The following is a 22,012-nucleotide window of genomic DNA, read 5'->3' as shown; positions in this document are numbered from 1 at the left end:
GTTCTATCCCAGATGCTTTTCTCATATCCGTTCACAGTAAAACCTGCCTTTGACCCAAGCATCCAGGCAGATTATGTTAGAAACCAATCATGGTAAAAACCAGATGTCTCTACCAGGGTGGAACTTTTACTTTTTGTCAGATCAGAAGAGTATTTTTGCCTTCCCCATCCTCATTCTCTAAGAAAAAAATAATAACACTTTCTCAACAAGGTTTGGATTCAACTTCCTGGCTGCCATCCACCAAACCCATGTCATGTGCGCTGTATGGTGAGATGAGGGTGAGGCAGGGTAGGGGTGCAGTGGTGAATTTTAATCACACAAAAGATGCTGGTTCTGGTCCATCCTTCTGCAGGATGGACTTTGAACCTTATTGCATATCATTCCTACCAGAAAACTGTGCAGGAGCACCATACATGAACTGGCTTTTAGATGTGGAGTTGCTCCTGTTTCCACCCTTCTATTTCATGCCTGTTATATGTTCAATTAATACAAAGAGAGTTTGGTAAAAAATAACATTGATGTTCTTCATATGTTAATTTTTAAATTTATTTTGAAGTAAACTACACCATGCCCTAGTCAACCTCAGAAATTCAGAAGGCAATAACAAGGTGGGAGAACGGTGTTGTGAGACAGATTGGCTGCTATCTTAGACTGTTTTCTGTTGCTATAACTAAGTACCACAACCAGGTGATTTATAAGAACAAAAGTTTACTTAGCTCACAGCTCTAGAAGCTGGGAGCATGTGGTGAGGGCCTTCTTGGTGCATGGTAACATGGTGGAGGACATCACATGGTCAAACAGAGCAAGCATGCTAGCTTGGGTTTCTTCCACTAATGCCATCATGGGGATCTCACAGGATCTCATCTAATCCTAATTATCTCCCAAAGGCCCTACCTCCTAATACATTAGCATATGAATTTGGAGATTTAGTTTTCAGCACATTGAAAGGCTAGAAACTTGGCTCAAGTGGTAGAGCACTTGCATAACAAGTGTAAGGTCTTGAGTTCAAACCCCAGTACTGCAAAAAAAAGAAAGTGAATCCTCATGTTTTGGATATGCCTTGTTTTGGCCATTGCCTCGACCAGTCTGCTTCCATCCCCTGCCCTTCCTCTTCCTACAACAGTTACCTGAAAATTACACCTGAACACAGGGACTTCCCCCCACTCTCACCCTGTCCCCAGGGACAATTGGACATTTTTATTGAGAATATATGTGGTGATCTAATTTTTACAGAGGTAGGAGCAGCAGCAATAACTCGCCCTTCCCAGTTCCCTTTTTTCTTTTCCCAGTGTGGCTTAGTGGCCTCCTCTGGAAGAATCTGTCCAAGCCATTTAATGAGAACTGTGCAAGGAACAGTGGTTCCCAGAGCAATGTCTCTGTCCTTGGTGGATTAACTCAGCAGCTGCTCTGGCTGATACTTGAGCTGGACAGAGCAGCTGCCTCAAGGTCAGAGGACACCAGTCCCAATCCTCCCCCCACCACACACACACACACACACACACACACACACACACACACACACACACACACACACACACACACCAGCAAAAGCCAAGTGCTTTGGAGACAGAGAATTTAGCATCGAAATTTCTCCAGTTTCTGTGTCCGTAAAGAATCACAGTTGAGGTATTTCATCAGAGCATGAAGCTGTAGTGGAAGAGACCCTAAAAACTTTGCGTATCATAGTTATTTGTTGTCTCAAGAATAGAATATTTACTTTTCAGATTCCATTCTTCAGGCCTGAAAATAGACACATAAGTTGGACGGAAATTCTTCCAAGGCTCAGGACAGTAGAAAGATTGGAGAAAGGACTTCAGTTGTAGTCTGTCTGATTCTGGGCATTTTATTTCTTTGAACCTCAGTTTTCTCACCAGAAAAAAGGAAGGGACTACTCAATGGATAGACTCATCTGTTTACGCTTATATTGGATAGTGAAGAATCCAGTACTAAGAATTTCCTAATGTGCTTCAGGATGTTTTATTGTTGTCAGACTTAGGCCTGACACCAGTCATTCTGGACAATAATAATAATTTCTCAGCAAAATAGTCGATTTCATTTCTCAGAAACATATTCCATATCCTAAAGCTCTTACATAAACTCCCATTTCGCACACAGATATCCACACCTCTCCCTGGGCACCCTTACCTCTGTTGGATGCCATTAAATCCATGATGACTCCACCCTGCAGTCCACCTAAAGATCCTCATTGCTCAGTACAACAAAGACAAAATGTACAACCTTGGAGACAGTCACAGAATATTAAATGGATGAATAAATGAAAGACAGATTATTTTTAAAGCTGCCCATTTAATTTCAATGACTTTTTGACACATTTGTAGCATTGTACAGCTACCACTTCATTTAAAGATTCAGAAAATGTCCATTACACCCTCCCTCCAAATTTCCGTGATGTGCCTGGACAGTTAATCTTTTCCCTGAAAATCAGCCTCTGATACCACTGAAGCTTGTCATTATAATTTTACCATTTCTAGAAGGTCATAAAATAAAAACAGGCATATGTAAGCTGGTGCAACTGGCTTTTTTCACTTGGCATAGTGCTTTTGAGGCTCATTCAGTTGCGTGTATCTCAGCATCTCCATTCTTCTTACTCCTGAGTGAGTGGTGCTCCACAATGTGGATATACAGCAATTTATTAATCTAGTCATCATTTGATGGATACTCATGTTTTTACCACTTTTGACTATTATAAATAAAGCTTCTGTGAACATTCACATAATAGTTTTTTGTGTGAATATATGTCTTCATTTCTCTTGAGTAAATGTCTGGAAATGGAATTTATTGGATTGTGTGGCAAGTGTATAGTTAACTTGATTAGAAGCTGTCAAACTGTTTTCCATATTGTCTAGTCAGTTTTGTGTTTCCACCAGGAATGTAAGAAAGTTCTAGCTACTCTACAGTCTAGGCAGAGCAGTATTGTGTCAATCTTTTCGGCTGTGTCAGTCTTTTAGCCATTGCAATAAGTGTATATGGTATCTGCTTATGGTTTTAACTTGCATTTCCTGTCAGTTAATGACATTTAGCATCTTTTCCTGCTGATTTGTCAGTTTTATATTTTCTGTGATGAAGTACCTGTTCATATCTAAACACTTTTTATTGGGTCATTTGTGTTCTTAGAAAGAAGTCCTTTGTGTATACTGAGTAAAACTCCCTTGTTAGATATATGTGTTGCAAATATTTTCTTCTAGTCTGTGGCTTGTCTTTCCATTTTCTTAACAGTGTATTTAAAAAGAAAGTATTTTTTTTACTTTTGATTTAAACCAATTAATCATTTTTTTCCTTTATGGTTTGTGCTTTTTGTTGTTTGATTTAAGAAATTTTTCCTTAACTCAAAATCACAAAGATTTATTCCCTGGAAAAATTCTAGAATTTTTATCTTTTTAGCTCTTAAGTAAACTCTAAGATCATTTTGTAATTTTTGTATATGTAATAATTAAGGTTTATTAACGTCCTTTTATCTATAGGTATCCATTTGTTCCAGTAATGTTTTTCTTTTCTTCTTTGAAAAGATTGAATTTCCCTTAGGAAATTCAATTAACCGTAAATGTGTGAGTCTATTTCTGGACTCTGCTTCGTACCATTAATTTGCATGTTTGTCTGTCCATTAATACCACGTTGTCCTGATTGTTATAGTTTTATGGAAGCCTACAAACAGGGTATATAAGTCTTTAAACTTTGATCTTGTTTCAAAATTGTTAGTTTTACCAATCTTTTTAAAGAGCCAGCTTTTGATTTCATTGGTTTTCTTCATTTTTATTAGTTTTTCTATTTAACTCATTTCTGTTATTTATTTTTCCCTGTATTTACTTTGTGTTTTATTGTCTCTTATACTAGTTTTCTAGGGTGAAAGTTTAGATTCTTAACTTGAGATCTTTTTTATTTTTTAATATAAACATTTAATTTTATATATCTTCTAATCATAGCTTTAGCAGTGATCTCACAAGTTTTGACCTGTGTATTTTCATTTCATTCAAAATACTTTCTAATTTACCTTGTGGTTTCTTTTTTGACCCGTGGATTACTTAGATGAACTATGTTAAAGTTCTAGATATTTGGAAGATTTCCAGATAGCTCTGTTTGACTTCTAATTTAATTCTATTATGGAGAAAAAATATACTTTATATGCTTACAGTCTTTTTAAGTTATATGTTTACAGTCCCTTTAAGTTTATAAAGATTTGTTTTAGAATATGATCTACCTTGGTAAATTTTCCACATGCACTTGAAAACATTTAAAGTGTTTTCTGTTGTTGTTGGGTGAAGTTTTCTATAAATGTCAACTAAGACAGTTGATTGATGGTACTGTTCAAGTCCACTACATTCATTCTGATTTTGTTTACATGTTCTATCAATTTCTGAAAGAGGAATTTTGAGATCTCCGATTGTGAATGTGATTATTTCTCCTTGAAGTTCTATCAGTTTTTGCCTCATATATTTTAGGTACATTTGTACTTAGAATTGTTATATTTTGTTGAAGAATTGATCCCAAGATAAGTGTTTGTTAAAACAAAACTTATTATCTACCTCTTCTCTTCTTGTGACTACATGTTCAAAGGTATATAGAGAAAGTCCTTATTCATGTAAACAGGTACTTGCTCTCAAGATAGCTTTTAAAAGATGGGGATGGAGGGAATGAACTGAAGGAGAATGGTAGTGACAATCCTTAAGTCGCTGTTCCAAATGACAGGCAGTAGAGAAGAGGTCATGGCCTGAATCCAATAAACCGTCTTCCTTTCTTCCCTCAGCCACATACAGGCAGGGCCAGGCACAGCAAGGGTCAGGATGGTTGAGATACTTTTGAGTGAGTAAGCTGAACTTTACCATCTGGTGACTAGTTGTCACTGTTCCGTTAATGTCAGTTGTTTTGTGAGCTAATATCTCTGTATGTTTTCATGACACACCTATGTTCTAGTTTATTCTTTGTCCTATTTAAAGTTTCTACAGAACTTCAGAGGCCACCCTGTCATGGGCCAGTGACTTCTAGTACTGAATTTGTCCTCCTGACTCAAAAGGTCTGACCCCAGTGTCTATAAAAAGATATAAGTAGATTTTCTCCTGTCCACAGGGTCCCCAGTTCCTTTATATCTAGGCTATTATTAGCTCAGAGACAGAGCCTTAAAAATGTGCCCCTCCACTCTAAAATAGCAGAGGGGGTATGTGGAGTTCAAAAACAATAGTTTATTGTAGACAGAAGCAGCGAGGAACATGTAACCAAGGAAAACCAGTCACAGTCATCTTAGTTCTCATCCAGACTCTATAAATGTCCTGTGAGGTTATAAAGGTGATTGGGGGTGGGAGGAACATTATTTAAAAAAAAATAGATGGAAGAAGAAAGGAAAGGGAAGGAAAAGAAAATGGAAGAATAGAATAGAAAGAATAGGATAGAATGAAAAAAGAAGGGGCCTGAGGTGTAGTTCATAAGTGGTAGAGTACACATTTAGCATGTGTGAGGCCTAGGTTCAATCCCTAGTAAGGAAATGGAGAAGAGAAGAGAAGAGAGGGGAGGGCAGGGGAGGAGAGGGGAGGAGAAACCAATGGTTAAAATGCTCAAAAAGACAGGGGTAGGAGGGGGTGTATAAGCAAAGATTCTTTTCCCTTCTTGAAGCCCAGGGTTTATTTCCTGGACTCAAAAAACAGTATGACTCTCCAGACCAGAGCCCTTATCAAAATTCTTATCACCCAACATTGTCCCTTTGAAAAAGATTCTAATTTTCCTAATCAGGAATGTACATGGGCCAAAGTTCCAAGAAGAAGCAGTCAGTGCAGAGTCCTGCATCTCCACCCACTGTAACAAGTAAAAAGATAAAATCATTTTCATGTAAATGACCTTTGGGACTAACCTGTACATTCTGATTTTAAGCACAAACATCCACTCCAACTGCCACCAGAGATTAAGAGGTGAGAGATGCTAGAGGCTTCCTAGCTTCTTTTATGTTTGAGATTAATTTCACAAGGTATCACACACTTTTAAACAAAAATAAAACAGGAGACCAAGAACATGATTTCCCATGAGTGTGACTATAGGTCCTGTATTTTTTGAAATGATTAATTTAATTTTCCAAAACAAACAGAAGTGAATGAAAATTTAACTATGTTCTCTAAATTTAATTGAGGGATTCCTGGTGTCAAATTATTTTCAAACAGAAATCCCTACTGAGACTGATTGCTTCATTGTTTTATAAGGGGATTCAGTTTACAAATTGCTATTATGCCCAATACCCTGGCTGTTCTGGAATTTCAACTTGTCAAAATAGAAAACTGATGAGTGTATAGAATGGCCACAATTCACTGCATAACAATGTCAGAACTTAATAAGCCTGGAAATTATAAGAAGTCGTGGTAGTAAGATGCAGGCATTTTTACATGGAAAAATTATAGGAGGAATAAAGTTTTACTGTTAAGTAAGTTTTAATGAGACCATCATATTAACATTGCTTTTTTAAAAAATGCTTTTGTATTTCTGTCCTTCAATTGCTACTTTATTTTTCTGTACTTTTTTCCCTGTTGGAAAAGTGACATCTTAATAATTGTCAACTTGGTGGTTTTACTAAAAGGACAAAATTAGAAAGAAAAAAAAAACAGCTCAAACTGTAGACTACATTTCTCAGGATGAAACAGCATTTTCAGTAAATGTCACTTTAATAGGAATCTAAAATGGACATATCCATTTTTAAGAAGGAACTACCATGCAAATTGTGTGTAGTGGGGTAATGAATTCATTTCCCTGGAACGTATGCCTACAGCTCAACCATTCCCTGAAAAGAGGCACTGGGAAGAACTCTCTTGGGGAACTGACACAGCTAGTTGAGCTTTGCTTCCTGTGCTTTTAAATTGTTTATGATTCTGATTTAACCTCACACCCTGTTAGTGTTGTGTATTCTGTGGGTTTTTGTCTTTGTGTAACAGTGATTTCCATGAAATGTTCCTCAACCCCACAGCCCACAAAGTGAAGAGTTGATCTACCATTGAGTTAATGCATCTGAAAGACTAAAGGCACATGACAGTGACTGTAACTAATGTGTGTATGTTGCTTCATCATGTACAGAGTGTTAGGTAGAGATTCTCTTATTTAAAACTCACATCAACCTTGTACAGCAGGAATTATTAAGCTTTCCATTTTATAGTGGAAGAACACAAGTGTGTTCTTGCTCAGAACCACAGAGTAGCTGTCAGCTTGCTGTCTTCTGGTCCTTGTTCTCTACCACAAAGTGTGGTGTGAGTATTCTGGAGGCTAAGCTAGCACCTAAGAAGGGTAAGAAAATCTCTACTTCACTGGGATTGATGTGACTAAAACAAAAGTCAACTTTCATGACAGATTGGCACAGTACCATAAAACACAAGTGGGTCATTTCTAGGCCTGCCGCTTTCCAGGATGTGACTGTTCATTGCAAGTGACAGTGAGCCAATCATTTAGTTGCATCCCAAACTTAAGTCTGTCTGACTTCCAGATGGATCAGCCCTGTCCCAAGACTCATATGTTCAGCCACAGCAGCCTTTTCGGCATTGTTTTGGTCATTATTAACAACTCTCAGCACAGGTCCTTAGCTTCTGGCAAGTTCTTAAAACTTCCTGAGTCTCAGTTTTCTTAGCTGTAAATTGGTCCAAGCAATACTATTGACCTCTCATGGTCCTTGAGAACCTGTTTGGCCTGTTTGCCTAACACAAGGTAAAGAAGCCCTTGACTGAAGAATTAAGGATCTAATTCTCTTCAGAAAGCTTGAGAACACACATGGACTCTATACAGGACACATAGTCAGATCCATAGCTGAGAGAAAGCTGGCTTTAAGTTTTTGTCAGGCTGTGAGAGTAATATCTATAACTTGCTGCCCACCCTTATGCCATCAATTTCCAGACACCATGTTTGAAATTAACTAAACAGAATACACTTCACCATCTTCTTCAGGTGAAAAAAGTATGAGTGAGTGAATTCAGTTTCTTCTAGGATGATGAGCCTGAGGAAGTTGCTCCGGTTTCTGATCTTACCTTAGCAAGAAGAAAGCAGCTAAGGGCAACCAAGCCCCCAAATCAACTCCCTTTATCCATCACCTCAGTCACTCATATGTGTATAAATCCTGCCAAGAAAAAAATGCCTTTTAGTTAACATTTTTTTAGTGCCTTTAAGGATCCTTTTTTGTTTCCCTCTAGCATTCATGAAGATCTCACTGCATTTCCCTAGCTCTGTGCTTCATTCTAACATGTGTTGCTTGCTGTATCCCAAACAGAAATGTCCACATTACTGTGAAAGAGATGCCCGTGATGACAGAGCTGCCTGAGCTTCCAAGGCTTAGGCCCTTGGCTGGGGGCCACTGACCACACCTCAGTTCCTTCTCACCATTGGTGACTGGCCCAGTTTCTTGGCCACGATTTCCTTTCCAGTTAGAAATCTGTATTGCTTCAGCTATCAAGGGCTGAGGTTCAGGAATGCTAAGCAGGGAGCAAGCCATAGCTTTGGTTTGTTCTTTCTGAATATACATTTTAAACATGATTCATACTCACACCTGTTTGGAGCATCTGGCTTTGATTCTCTGACCCGGCCTAGCAGGTGCAGGATGGATGATGCTGAGTGGTTGCCCATTTGGCAGCCTCAAGTCTAAGCTTACCCTTCCTATGCTCATTCCTTTAAGGCAAATGGATTTTGTTATAGATAGGCAAGTGTTCCTTTGAACTGGCCTAGGAAGACTGCCATTTAACATGCTGTGGTAACCAGACTCTCTGTCAGGTTCAGTTTCACTTTGGCATCCCCAGAAGCTCTCAGAGATTGAAGTGATGGCAGCCTAAGCATGAGCACCTGGGCACAAATTTTCTCACTATTCATAGCATCCCCTCAGTGGCCTGGCATCATTCATCTTGCAGAATAAAGCATGGACATTTCTAGATAAAATGTTGTTTGGTGAGGGTATATATAAAGCCATCATCATCCATTAAAGTCTTAGTTACAGTGCATTTTTATCAAGTTGATTACTATGACTTGAATACACCTGTAACTAGAATACAGGGATGATAAATGTTAAGGGTTTAGGGTTATGGGTGGTATAGACAATGGCCATTTGAGGAAGAGCAGATGTTGGCATGTCATGGAGACCCTGGGAAGCCTAGAGGTAGCTGGAAGGTGCTGATTGCTGATGCAAATGAGCTCACTCTTCTATTCTGGGCCAGTTTAAAAGCAAGTGTGGCTATGGAGCCTTACAGGAGTGCTTGCACCACCATACAGGCACAGCAATAAATGGAGCTGACATATTATATTTGTTCTTTTGTGTCTGGCTTATTTCAGTTAGCAGGAGATTTATCTGTGTTCTACCACATGTCAGAATTTCTTTTAAGGTTAAGCAATATTCCATTGTATGCACATACCACATTTTATATATCCTCTTACTCAAGGATGTACACTTGAATGACTCCTCCTTGGCTGCTGTGAATAACGTTGCTGTGAACATGGGCATGCAAATCTGTGCAGATTCCTGCTTTTGGCTCTTTTGAATGTACTCGGAACTGAAATTTTTGGACAACATGGTATCTCTGTTTAATCTTTTTGAGGAATTTCCATACTGTATTCCATACTGACTACACTATTTTACATTCCCACAAATAGTGTAAAATGGTTCTTATTTCTTTATGTCTTCATTCTTGAATTTTAAATGTTTGCAACTAATTCATGGTTTGTTTTTTTTTTTTTCCCCAAAATACTGTGTAGCCACACTGTTCAGGTCAAGCAAACACTATTCACTACCTGGAACTGTCCTGCTCACAGAGTCTAATGTCTACCAGCCTCTGGCAGGGTGCAGGCTCCTTAATTACCATCAACAAAAAATGATTCTAGATGACACAATGTGTCACGCACCGTGCGTACACATCGAGTGGCTGCAGAGGAAGCATCTCTTCTCACTCCGTTCTTCAGTAGAGTGAAGCAATACCATAATCCGAAATTCATTTCTTCCTCTCAAAGCTTCTTCGATAGTAACAGTAAAAGAATTCCAAAGGAAAATAAAATATTTTGTGTCCCTGAATAAGTGTAGTTTATGAATGCCCAGAAATCTTGGTCAAGCTCATCTAAGAAAATAATTTTTCCTCTAAGGAAAAGTATGTCAGTCCCTTTTGTTGGCCTTTTGAGGATTTTGACCAAATTGGGTTACAGCATTGAGACAGAGGGAAAATGCTGCCTCCTTAGTTCATTTCCTGGTTTCATTTTATAACTAAAAGTCATATTTGTCAAATTATCTGTAGCGTGATGGGAATAGAACTCAGTGTTAAATGATGACTGTACACTTGTTTTTTTCCACCTGAAGAAAATATGTAAAATTTAGAAATAATATGTGACTAACAATCCTGTGTTCACCTTTTATACATATCAGAATAAACAAGGCAGGTAGGAGCAATCCTCTCTGCTTCATGGGACATCCATCTTCACAAGAAATAGCACTTCCTGTAATGAAAGAGAGCCAGTGTTTGGAAAGCTGTTCTCCATTTGAGGAAAATATAAGCTGAATGTCTGTTTTATTTGATGGACTGTGGTTACAGAAAGGAGTTTTCTAAGTCTTTAGCTCATTCATGAAGTTGGGTCACTTGGAGATTTATGTAGCAGTATCATGGATGACCATGATTACAACATGCCAACTTTACCCATTTACATCATATAACGTTTGTCCAATTATGGAAAGTTAAAGTTGCAAACATGATAGTCATACAATTGTCTTTCCTTACTGGGGGTTATCAATGTTGTATATATTTAATCACAGACAGACCCCAATTCATTATGTATAGTAAAGAAAGTCTTTTCACTGTAGTAAAAAAGAAGAAAAGGAGGGAGGGAGAATTAGAGAGAGAGGCAGGGAGGAAGGAAGAAAGAAAAGAAGGAAGGACAAGAGGGAGAGAGAGCTGGACGGAAAGAAGAAAGAAGGAAGGAGGAGCCTAATATAAGTGAGACATGAGTATTACTTTATTCAGTCTCTACAACAACCTTGTGAGGTAGGTCTCATTTCCATCTTAGTAGAAGAGAAAACTAAGGCTCAGAGAGGTTAATGTCCAAGTCATAAAGCTAATAAGTGGTTGGTTTGGGGTTTAAAACTAGGCTAAGCATCTGCGTAGAACTTTCGTAACTGAGATATTTAGCAGTTCCTCAGTTTATATAAAGAAGATGACGGAGATGGTATAGTCGTTGAAGCTACTCCAGATAATCTCTTCTCTTGGCCCTCTCCCTGGTACTGGCTTTTTCTTCTCTGAAAGATAGTACTGGTCCATGTCATTTGGAGAAAAGCATTGTTACCTGGAAACATGGGAGAATAAGAGCAGCAAACTACTTAATCTCCAAATTTGAAGGCAATAAGGTATCAACAGTTAAAACATTTTAAACAGAAGGTAGATTTTAATCTCTAGTACAAAAAATCCCATGCATATGCAAAAATTCTAAAAGGCTTCTTAGCCACTGGCCATTTCCTAACAAGCTCTCTGTCTTCTATAAATGCCTACCCTACTGGTTCCATCTTTTAGAATTTTCAGCACAGCTGTCACAGGGGTTACCTCTAGAGTAGGACCTGCCTTTAAGGAAAAAGGTTACAAAGTAAAGCCTCACAGTCTGTTTGTTCAGGCAGAATTCAGTATTCACTCATATAGAACAGTTTGATAAGAATCCTTTACACATCAAAGACAGACTCAGATTAGTTGGCCTATTTATTTTTGTTTTTGGATTAGTGAGGATGAAGTGACTATGATGGGAAGAGAAGAGTTTGACATGTACATATAGGCATGGAATTTGGTCAAGATGATGTTTATTCCACTTCAGTTTTAAAGTTGTTGAAGTATATAATTCATTACCAACAGAACTTTGCAACATTCTCTTTTTGGGGGCAAGGGGACTGAGGTTTGAATTTAGGAATAGTGCTTGAAAAGCAGGCACTCTACTGCTTGAGCCCCACCTTCAGTCCATTTTGCTCTGGTTATTTTGGAGATGGGATCTTAAGAGCTATTTGCCTGGGCTGGCCTAGAATCGAAATTGTCCTGATCTCAGCCTCTCAAGTAGCTAGCATTACAGGCATGAGCCACCAGCGCCTGGCAACATTCTTTTTAAAAAGTTCAATTTCTTCATAGGAATCTACGTGCTTCAATTTTTATTCTACTGTGGCTAATATGATTTCATGACCCTTTCTAACATCCCACAAGGAAGCAATCTGACAGTGCAAAGGACAACCCAAAGCCAATAAGGACTGGGGATCGTGTTACTGATTTTTGAAATGTCATCCCCAAAACGTATATTTAGGGTAAAATTTGGTGCAGGCCAGGTACTTAGTTTTCTCTCAAAACTGCTTTGAGTGGCTATAAGAAAATGTAGTTACCCAAAGTTCTGTTCTGCCTGGGTCAGGTATCTTCCATTTATTTAGCAGTTTTGCAGTCACCCACAGCTGTGGTCTGTGTGCATGTTACCTCCTTGCTTTGAAATCAGAGGCATCCCAATCTGGTGGCATAGTTTCACTAGTGAAGCAAGAGAATATGTTGGTCCGTTTTCCATGGTTCTCCTGGGAAGAACTGTGTCATTATACCTTTAAATACAGAGTTTGAGCTGATAAAATCAAATCACATTTCAGCAAGACCTTTTTATGATTAACCTTCATTCCATTAAGCTATTATTTTAATAACTCCAAACAACATAAAGTTCACTTACGAGATTAGATTGATCAGTTAATAAAAAGTTATAGCCTGCGCTTGTTAGGTATTTATAAAAGGTATCTTTTGAGAAGTATTGATATTAGATTTGCTTTATGCAAGTGTTATTAGAGTTTATTGCCTAGAGAAAAAAAATCCTTTCATGATTCGCTCAAAGTTAAACCTGTAGTTCTGCAAAAACTATACTATGGATATATATAACATACTACATAACATTTTGCTCAGTGATGGATCCTGTATAAGATGGTGGTTCCATAAAATTATATTGCCTAGTGATATTGTAACCATCTTAGTTTTTGTGAGTTTGCTCTATGAGGCCCACACAACGATGAACTTGCCTAATGATGCATTTTTGGAAACACAACGCTGTCACTAAGTGGCACATGAGTGTGTATCTAGTAGGAGCGTCTTACTTTACCAGTCACATGTATAGCAACATCATTTAAATTAGGATTTTTCTTTTTACAGGGCTGAGGATGGAACTCAGGTCTCACACATGCTAGACAAGTGCTGTAGTACTGAGCTATACCCTCAGCAGGATTTTTCTTTTAATTATGCAGATTTTTCTAAACCCAGATTCCTCTAAGTTTCAGTGAGACTCTCATCTCAGTAAGTCATGTACAGAGGACTTGAAAATAAAAAGAATAACTTCAACTCTTTTTCTTAAGGACTTCTTTCCATTGCATGTGTTAATATTGTCCCTTTGTGTATTATGAGTGTGACTTACTTTCATGGCTCTTGACTATAGTGAAGATAACCTGAGTTTGCTTTCTGTCTCTAATAATAATTATGATTCATATAATTATTATTATTATACTTTCTCCTCAGTAGAAAATTGCCAGGACCACCCCCCAAAGGACTAGCCTCTTCTTCCTCTCATTGACATTTTCTTCTGTTGCAGATTGGATTTGAGGCCCCTGCTCCCCAGGGACAGGCTGCAGCTTCAGGGAGTGAGAGTGGCACTGATTCTGAGCCAGCTCGCCATGTCTTTTCCTTCTCCTGGCTGAATTCCCTGAATGAATGATGTTCATTCTAACTGCTGCCCCTCTGTCTGCCTGGCTGAGATGCACACAGGCACCAAGGACCCTCGGTGAAATTAATATGATGCAGTGATGAATGGGACCTCTGGACAGGAGTTGTAAAAGAAAAAAAAAAACCCTTTAATTCCAGATAACTTATCTAACACATCCAAGAAAAGAATACTTTCAGAAAATAGCTGCAGAAGGCACTGGGGGAAAAAAACTATGATCTTATGCAAATCTTTTATTGTGTGGGCAATGTTATGAAGGATGTGTAGGTGTGATACTTGTGTGTGCGTCAGTTACAAGTGGCAAGTGTTGAAAAAAGTGAGCACTACACTCTCGTCCCTAATAGGCACTGACTTTTTGTTATTATATAATAGTAGCTCTTATTTTCTCTTCACTATAACAATGCAGGTGGTCAGTGAAATTCAGTGTCAGTTCAGAAGTGAATAATTTATCAATGTATGGACAAAAGATAAATCATTGACCAAAAGCTATGAAAACATTTTGTAGAGTTTTCCTCTTTTCTGTAATAGATGTCACTGGGTATATATCTAGAAATGTTCTTTGAGTTTGGTGACACCGTTATAGTTCAGAAGACTCAAGGCCTAGGACATCTCTTGTGACATTTTTCTAATCTTAGTTTTAGATATTCATGTATCGACGCTTTAATTGAAAAAAGCCTTCTAACAAGAACTGTCTACTTTCTCGCATATCCATCGTGGCAGCAATCTGGTAAATTGTAGAACAACTGCATGTATTTAAACATATATATATATGATCTCCCACCCATGCACACACACACTCATCTATATTTAAATCATGCTTTATTTGTCCCACTGTGATTCCTCCTTCAGACCATAAGTGTAACTTTACTCTGTATGAACTCTTAAATAAATGCTGTTTTTAAAAACGTTGTTAGTCTTATAATGATTTATTTAGCGTTTTATATTATATTATTACTCCATTAGTCAAGTGTATTTCAAGCACCTTGGGGGAGAAGCATCTTCATACATATAAATTAATTCTGAAGTATTAATCATTTGATTGAAGTTTTTAAAGCTATAACTGAACTATCATAAAACTAATTCAATGAGCAATTCTGTTTCAGAAGTGAATACAGATGGTTCACAGTCCTAAGACTCAAAGTGATTAGGGTTGACCCAGAAATAAACATAGATTAAAGTTATTAAAGTCAAATTGTTCCTTTTGAGAAAAATTTTCCCAAGTGTCATTTTACAGCAACTCTGTTTAGTTATTTACGTGGAGATGCTATCAAGTTTTTCCTATTAGAAGCTGTCATTGAAACATTGCTTAAAAATATATATATACTTTATGGTACCAAACTAGTTGATAAAGTAAGCCTCTTTCATAGAAAAACAAGGCAGCATATTGGCCTTGTAAACTGGAGGAGTGCCTGCCTCAACTTTTTTCCCTTTCATCTTTTTTGGCTCTCCCCAGTTATTCCACATCTCATAATTATTCAGGATTAAAAGCTATTTCCACTATGATTGATCTTCTGTAATTTTTAGAGATAAAAACAGCATCCCAAATTATTTAACGCAATCTCAAGAGAAATCTGAGATGCAGAGATAAACCCTAGGCAATTGCAGGGACTGTGTGAACCCTCAACAAATGTTTGCATTTTTAGGAGAAAATTAAATGCAGGAAGTTTGGTGTTTGGGGCTTTTGTTTTTGTTTTGTCCTTGTGCTGTAGAGTTAGGAGGAGGCTAAGAGCTGACAGCATATCCATGTTTTAGCACTGACAAGGAAAAATAAAATCACAACAACCTTTGCAGCTTTTATTAAAAATATAAATATTCAACATTCTCTTACACAACCAAATCAACCAAGGATTGTAAAGATGTTTTATTACTGAAACATTTACAAGAAAAAGTTGATTCAAAGATCTTACACATTTCGCCTTACCCACCCTCTCAAGAGAATGGTATTCTCGTTGCTCTGGCCACCACAAAAACAATTGGTTGACTTCCACCCGCTTCTTTAAAATATTTCCTTCCGGTTCTACATTTTCTTTAAGACTCCACTATCAAGACACCTGGACACGGAAACTAAAAGTGGACAATACAAACAACGTTGCTTTGTTACTGCAAGTGATATACTTTGTGCATGCTAACGGAGGGGGTGTAGGCTCTCTCCCTGTACATCCTCTAAGGTTTCGAGCTATATAAAAATAAACAAATGATATCAGAGCAGCGTTATGGTACAGAATACTGTATTTTAAATTTTTTTCATTTTTATTTTTTGCGCTAAATGCAGACTTTTTTCCGGCCAAACGCACCGTTTCATTTGCCAATGATCTCCATCAGTTTCCTGTTGCTGTGAGCTTGCTGCGCTAACTGCTCGGCCCTGGCCATTTCCAAGACTTCTCGCAGCAGGTGGAAGGTGAGATCCAGGGAGATGGGAGGCTCCTCGGACCGCCTCTCCCTCTCCAGCGCCTCCTGGTGGCCGCCGCGGGCGTCGGCGGCGCCGCGCTCCGCGGGACCCGCGCGGCTGTCGAGCGAGCTCCGAGGCAGCTGCAGCTGCTGCAGCAGCGCGCGGAAAAAGTTGGCTGCTGCCTGGTCCGCCGAGGGGCGGCTGCCGCCGTCGCCGGCCAGGGGAGAGGACTCAGGCGACAGCCGGGCAGCGGGGCTCTTGTTGAGGTTCCCCAAGCGGAGGAAGTATTCTTCTCCCATGCGGAGCAGAACCGGCCGGGGCTGCGGCTGCTGGGGCTGCTCGGGCTGCGGCTGGAGGAAATCCAGGGGCTGGGGGACCTGCGGGGCCTTGCGGGCTCCCGGGACGGGTCCCCGGCTGAGGAGGGCTCTGCATGGCGGGCAGGGCAACAGGGCCACCAGCAGGACGCCCGCGGACACGAGCAGCCGCAGCCGCATGTTAGGGGCGCTTCTGCGGCACAGAGGTGGGCGGAGGACGGGAGGGGACGGGGAGAGAGAAAGAGAGAGAGTTGATCAGAGTTTAGCTCTGCCGGGGGGAGATGCGCCTGGGTCTGCCTACAGGACACCAGGGAACAGGCCGGGCTCCGGCCCCAAGGGGCGTGACGGGCGCTGTCCGCGGTGCTGAAGCCCCTGATGCAGGACTTCGGGGCCGGAAAGGGGACCTGCCTGCAAGAATCGCCACCACAACTTACCCCCTCTCCAGGCAGGGGTGACCCTTCTTTTGAGACTCTGAAAGGGACAGAGTCCCCTTGACTCTTCTTCCTCACCTTCCCCAAACATTTCCCTGAACCTAGAGAAGAGCCGCAATGCCAGATATCGCCTGCTCTGATCACCAAACCCCCCAACCCCCGCCTTTACGGATATTTCAGCATTTTCTTACAAACTGAGAACTACTTCCTCTCCTCCTTGCTCTCTCTCCAGCCCTGCCCTGCTGTCCTTTTCTTGGGGGATCGATGTGGGGTGCGGTGGGGATGTTACTGTCACAGGCAGTGAGCAGTAACTGGTAGCTTGATTAAGGATGAGCAGCCGTCTAAGTTTGCTTTTTGCCACAGCCCAGCTACTACTGGAATTCTAAGGCACAGTCAGCGGCCACACACGCACACACACTTTCACACGCACACACTCGCCCGCACAGGGACAGCCGGCTCCGCGGCGCAAAGTTGGTGGCGCGTTCCCGTCTAGGCGCTCCCTACCTTTCCCGAGGTGAGCAGGTGAGCAGGGCGAAGCCGCCTCTGCAGAAGCAAGTCTCCCGAGCTTCTTCTGGAGGTTTTTCTTCCCCCTCTCCTCTCTGTTCCCACTCTCTTTGTCTTGGTCTCCTCTCTTTCTCCTCGCTCTCTCAACTTGGTCTCCGAGTTTCTCCACACCAGAGCCTGAAGTGGGATTTTATAGTGTCGACCCTCTTCAGAAAGCACGCAGCATTTGCCTAATAAGCTGACGCTCTCTTGACAGCTCGATTGCGTGCTGCCTCTGCTCCTGCATAAATCATACGGCCCTGCCAAGGAGCGAGGGACAGAGTTTTGCTATTTCAACACTGAATCTCACATCCAATTATATCAACAGATATTTATCGCCTCCTTGGTGACGTCAACGAGCCCTAAAATGGAAGGGCTTCTTATGACTTGTCCATTGACAAAAATTCTTGAATGAGATTTCCCAAGTGTGGAAAACATACTGACCTCTTGCTATGCAAGGCCAAGTTAAGGGTTGGATAAAAGACAGAGAGTGGGAAAGCAGAGAAGGGGAAGAAGGGAGGTCTATCAAAGCTTCCTGCCAGGAAAGGGGTCACCAGTTGGGGGGGCGATCAGGATCCCCCTGGTCCTTCTCCCTCTTAATTGTTCTGACCAATTATCTCAGGCAACATCCTCTGTATCAGAAAATAACTCTTTGCTAGAGATAAAAAGTCCCACCATCTTTCTGCCTGGAGAAGAAGGAAGAACCAGGAGATGGGTATATAGGAACATCCAGGTTTTAAGGTTTTGTCTCTTTTTTTCTCCCAAGAGGAAATAACGGTGTTAGGAGTCTGTAAACACAAAACCAGTGAAATGCAGCTCAAGTTTTTCCAAATGATGGCAAGATCTACTCCAGTGATGAAGGGACATGAACGAAGGCCAGCCAGGGTTACAACAAAAATTTTAGGTTGTCCCAGAATCTCACTGTTCTTTGTCTCTCTGAGAATCTAAAATTAACTGTGGACTTTTCTATTCCCAAATTTAAGTAGAAGAGGACCACTTGGAGGTGCTTGAGTTAAACAATCTTTATATATATATATATATATATATATATATATATATATATTCAATGCAAACCCAGTGAGAGAGGAATCCATTCCAACTTCTTGTTTTATGTTGGAAAAAGCTTAAACTGTTTAACAACATCGTGGAAAAATCAGCTGCATGTTTTCATTGATGAACATTGAGTCTGTAAAAAGATAACCACATTCATTTCATCTCCAAATAACGTCAACATTCACAGTAGTGAGTGTTATTTGTTATCATTTCTCTTTCCAAATTCAATTGTGTTCCAGGTAAGCATCACAAATAAATGCTCTCTGACACTACTACAAAATGGAATGCTAAGCCTATAAAACCACACTCAATTTTTGAGTTAAATTGACACCATCATATAAGTGGGAGGCAGTTACCTTTCATTCTGCAATTCAAAATGCAATTACAAATTCTGGTGTCTGTGATTCAGTTCAGCTTCCAGATAACCACCAGAATTGTTTATCAGACATTTCCTGTTCCTCATTTCTGCTTGTTTTGTAGCTAGTGTGACAAGTATGCAACACATATTTTAACTCATATTTTGGGTCTATACTAATCCACAACTGCTCTCAGAAACAAAGAGAAGGTAGGGAGAGAAATGCCGTTCCTGAGATGTCAGCCCATAGCTGGAACATTGCACTGTGGAATATACTTTTTGTTGTTATTGCAAAGGCAGGGTTTTGCTATGTGTCCTTGAACTTGCAATCCTCTTGCCTCCATCTCCTGAGTGCTGGGATTACAGGCCTGCACCACCACACTTGGCACTTATAGAATATAATTCTGACATAAGAGAACAGGGAAATAAATGTGTCTGCTGGGAATAATGTGAGTTACTAACAGGCCATGATTAGGAAAGTGGGTGCACTTCTGGAGGAAAGCTGTGTTTTATGTTGGTAGGGAGGCTGACAGAACCTTAGTTTCTGTTATTGTGGGCTTTTTAAAAGTTGAAATACATTTAGTATTTTTGCTTACCTTCCTTTATGACTCCCTCTCTGTCCCTGTCCACAGGTTTCAGCTTGGATGTCTATCTGGAGATGAAATGTAGTCTTGGAAGAGAAGTTACAGATAAATGGACACAGGAAGTAGGAACTCATAAAACCATGAGTTTAGCTACCAAAGTAGCTTGAGGTTCCTCAAGGAAAGAAATAACAAGTTTTGGGATTTGGCTCTGAGTAGCGTCATGTCTCTCTCTCTGGGCTTCTGAGGGGAGGGGTTGTTTAAGTATAGCTCCCACATCACTGTTGATCCTTGCCTTGGGTTTTTTCTGGAGGATAAGTTATGGACCATAATTCATCCAAAAGTTAGATCTCAGTAAATCAGTGTTAACATTTGAAATGACTTGAAGAGATCACTTGGTTTTAATGAAAACCAGACAGGTTAAGTGACTTCCCTAAAGTCACTCAGCTAACTAGTGGTAAAATAATAATTAGAACCCAGTTCTTTTGACTAGCAGCCCATATTACTTACACAATGTAACTACACCCTTTGGACATCCTTTTCCATAAGCACATACATGAACAACTTGAGATGAGAAGATGAATTTAAATAGAGCAACATATTCGCACACCAATTCTTTGGGTACCTTTTCTTAGAGATTCTTTACATGAGTAAATCTCCTATGGCAGAATGCAGAAATTCTCAGGCTGACGCTCCTGGCACTTGATTTTGAATTCTTGTGCACACCCTGAAGTTTACTTTTCATCTGGATCTGGTAATTATGACAGGAGGTTTTTAAGTGTGTTGCCAACTTAAAAAGCATTAATTTGATTTTTCCACCTCACTTTGAAAAAAGTGATCATTTGATAAACTATAGAGAGTGAGAGGGGTTCTTGAAATTATGATACAAGTGCAGAAGTAACAATAAAGAAAATGTATAGGTCCAGTAAACTAAATATCCAAGTTCATAAAAATCACCGCTCACAGATGGCACCTGCCATGTAGAAATAACATTGAAAGGTCTCATTGAAGAACCAAATACATTTAGAACCTAGAAGCCAATCCAAGAAACATGGGCACAACATAGGATTACTTCCTGTTTAAAGTCATATTTACATAGCAATGTAATAGATAAGGAATAGTTAAATAGTATAGATATATTTCAATGAAAGAAAATAGCTGAAATGACAGGAAACTGCTTAGCATATTTCTGTCTCCTACATCTCCTTGCACCTTCACAGGCTTCTACTGGAAAGCTCAAGCAAACAAATACAGTCTCTGAGTTTTCTAACTGAAACATTTGTTGAAATTAATCAGCTATTTCCAAGGACAACCTTCAGAAATCCCCATGGTGGACAGTGGTTCTGTCGTTGCTCATAACTGTACTTTAGATCAATTAAGAATCACATTCTGCTTCCACAGGAGAGCTGAGGAAAGGCTTTCAAAGAGCGGAAGTGTCTACTTCTTCCCCAACATCTCCAGATCCTCAAACTAATTTCTTTCTAAATCCAATCCATGGCTGTCTTTATGGGACTTCTTTTCTGGATTAAATTCACTCTCCAGAAGTGTATGATAAATCCAAGGTGTTCTATTTTCAGTGCAGTCCAATGTTATTCTAGTTCTTCTTTTTATTTATTTGTTTCTGGTTCTTCTTTTTATATGACCTGACCTTTTTCCCTCTTTCATTCCCTCTTTTGAAGCTTTTAGTCTTGTTTTTGTTCACATTCTGAAATTTTATAATGGTGTTAGGGTCTTTTTTTTATCATTTACCCATTTTGATTTATACATTACTTTTCAAATGTGGAAAATCCCTTATATTATTTCTTTGATAAATTCCTCCTCTTCTCGACTCTTTGTTCCTGGGATTTCTATTATAAAATGTTTCCTCTCTGTTGGCCTTTTATGTTTATTATTGCCTCTCCTACTAGGACTCTGTTTTGGATTCATTCTAGAAGGGCTTTTAAATGTCTTTCAGTTAATTTTATTTTAGAATTATATGTTCATCTTCAATCTTTTTTCATTCTCTTTTCATACCTCCCATTCTTAATTTATAGTGTAATATTCGCTCAAATTCTTTTAAGAATATTAACTAGAACTTTTCTAAGTTTTGTTCTTTTTCTAAATTATCTGTTCCATTGCATAGTCATTTTCAAATTTTTATTTATCTTGTGTTGGACATCTTCCTTAAACCTCTTAAGATGAACTTATATATCATATTTAAGAGTTAGATAATCCAAAACTGATTGGGAACTCTATGTGGAAGGCAAAGAGCTGTCACCAATAAGCCTTCCTCTTTGGCCAATCAGATAATGACTCAGTCATTACTCTGAGAATAACCTTATGTGCCATATGATGGAGATATTTTTTCTGAAACTGCTTGATTTCATTTAAGAAAAATATGTGGGACTCTGAATGTGGCCCAGTGGTAGAGTGCTTGCCAATAGAGAGAGAGGGGGAGAGAGCAAAGAAAAAGGAAAGGGAGAGGGAGAGGAAGAGGGAGAGGGAGAGAGAGAGAGAGAGAAAGAAAGGAAGGAAAGAAGGAAAGAGAGAAAAGAAAGAAATACATATACATTTGTTGCTAGGGCAGCCAAAACAATGTTCCACAAAGTGAGTGCCTGAAACAACAGAAGTTTATTTTCTCAGTTCTGGGTGCTGAAGTCCAAGAA

General features: G+C 39.5%; 2 protein-coding genes across 5 annotated transcripts in view; one reads left to right on the top strand and one right to left on the bottom strand.

Annotated features, from left to right (window-relative positions):
* Window positions 1-14,610, top strand: part of Trim55 (tripartite motif containing 55) — a 42,907-nt gene extending 28,297 nt beyond the window's left edge. For all 3 annotated transcript variants that reach the window (XM_020186802.2, XM_020186803.2, XM_074068591.1), the window contains one exon: window positions 13,573-14,610. In XM_020186802.2, the coding sequence (XP_020042391.1) occupies window positions 13,573-13,695 (123 nt within the window). In that variant the 3' untranslated portion in view covers window positions 13,696-14,610. The remainder of the gene's footprint in view (window positions 1-13,572) is intronic.
* Window positions 14,611-15,061: 451 nt separating this feature from the next.
* On the bottom strand, window positions 15,062-17,734 carry Crh (corticotropin releasing hormone). Of its 2 annotated transcripts, none has more exons than XM_074066937.1 (2): window positions 17,340-17,734; window positions 15,062-16,597 (listed from the first exon to the last, which is right to left on the bottom strand). In XM_074066937.1, the coding sequence occupies exon 2, from the start codon at window positions 16,582-16,584 to the stop codon at window positions 16,000-16,002; it is 585 nt and encodes a 194-aa protein (XP_073923038.1). In that variant the 5' UTR covers window positions 16,585-16,597; window positions 17,340-17,734; the 3' UTR covers window positions 15,062-15,999. The 2 variants fall into 2 exon arrangements, with proteins under 2 accessions (XP_073923038.1, XP_020042396.1); XM_020186807.2 differs by having other exon boundaries at window positions 15,062-16,594.
* Between the last annotated feature and the right edge of the window lie 4,278 nt (window positions 17,735-22,012).

Source organism: Castor canadensis, chromosome 3, assembly GCF_047511655.1.
Source record: "Castor canadensis chromosome 3, mCasCan1.hap1v2, whole genome shotgun sequence".
Taxonomy (NCBI): Eukaryota; Metazoa; Chordata; class Mammalia; order Rodentia; family Castoridae; genus Castor; species Castor canadensis.
The sequence above is the reverse complement of the archived record's forward strand: the minus strand, read 5'-3'. Positions and strand labels throughout refer to the sequence as shown.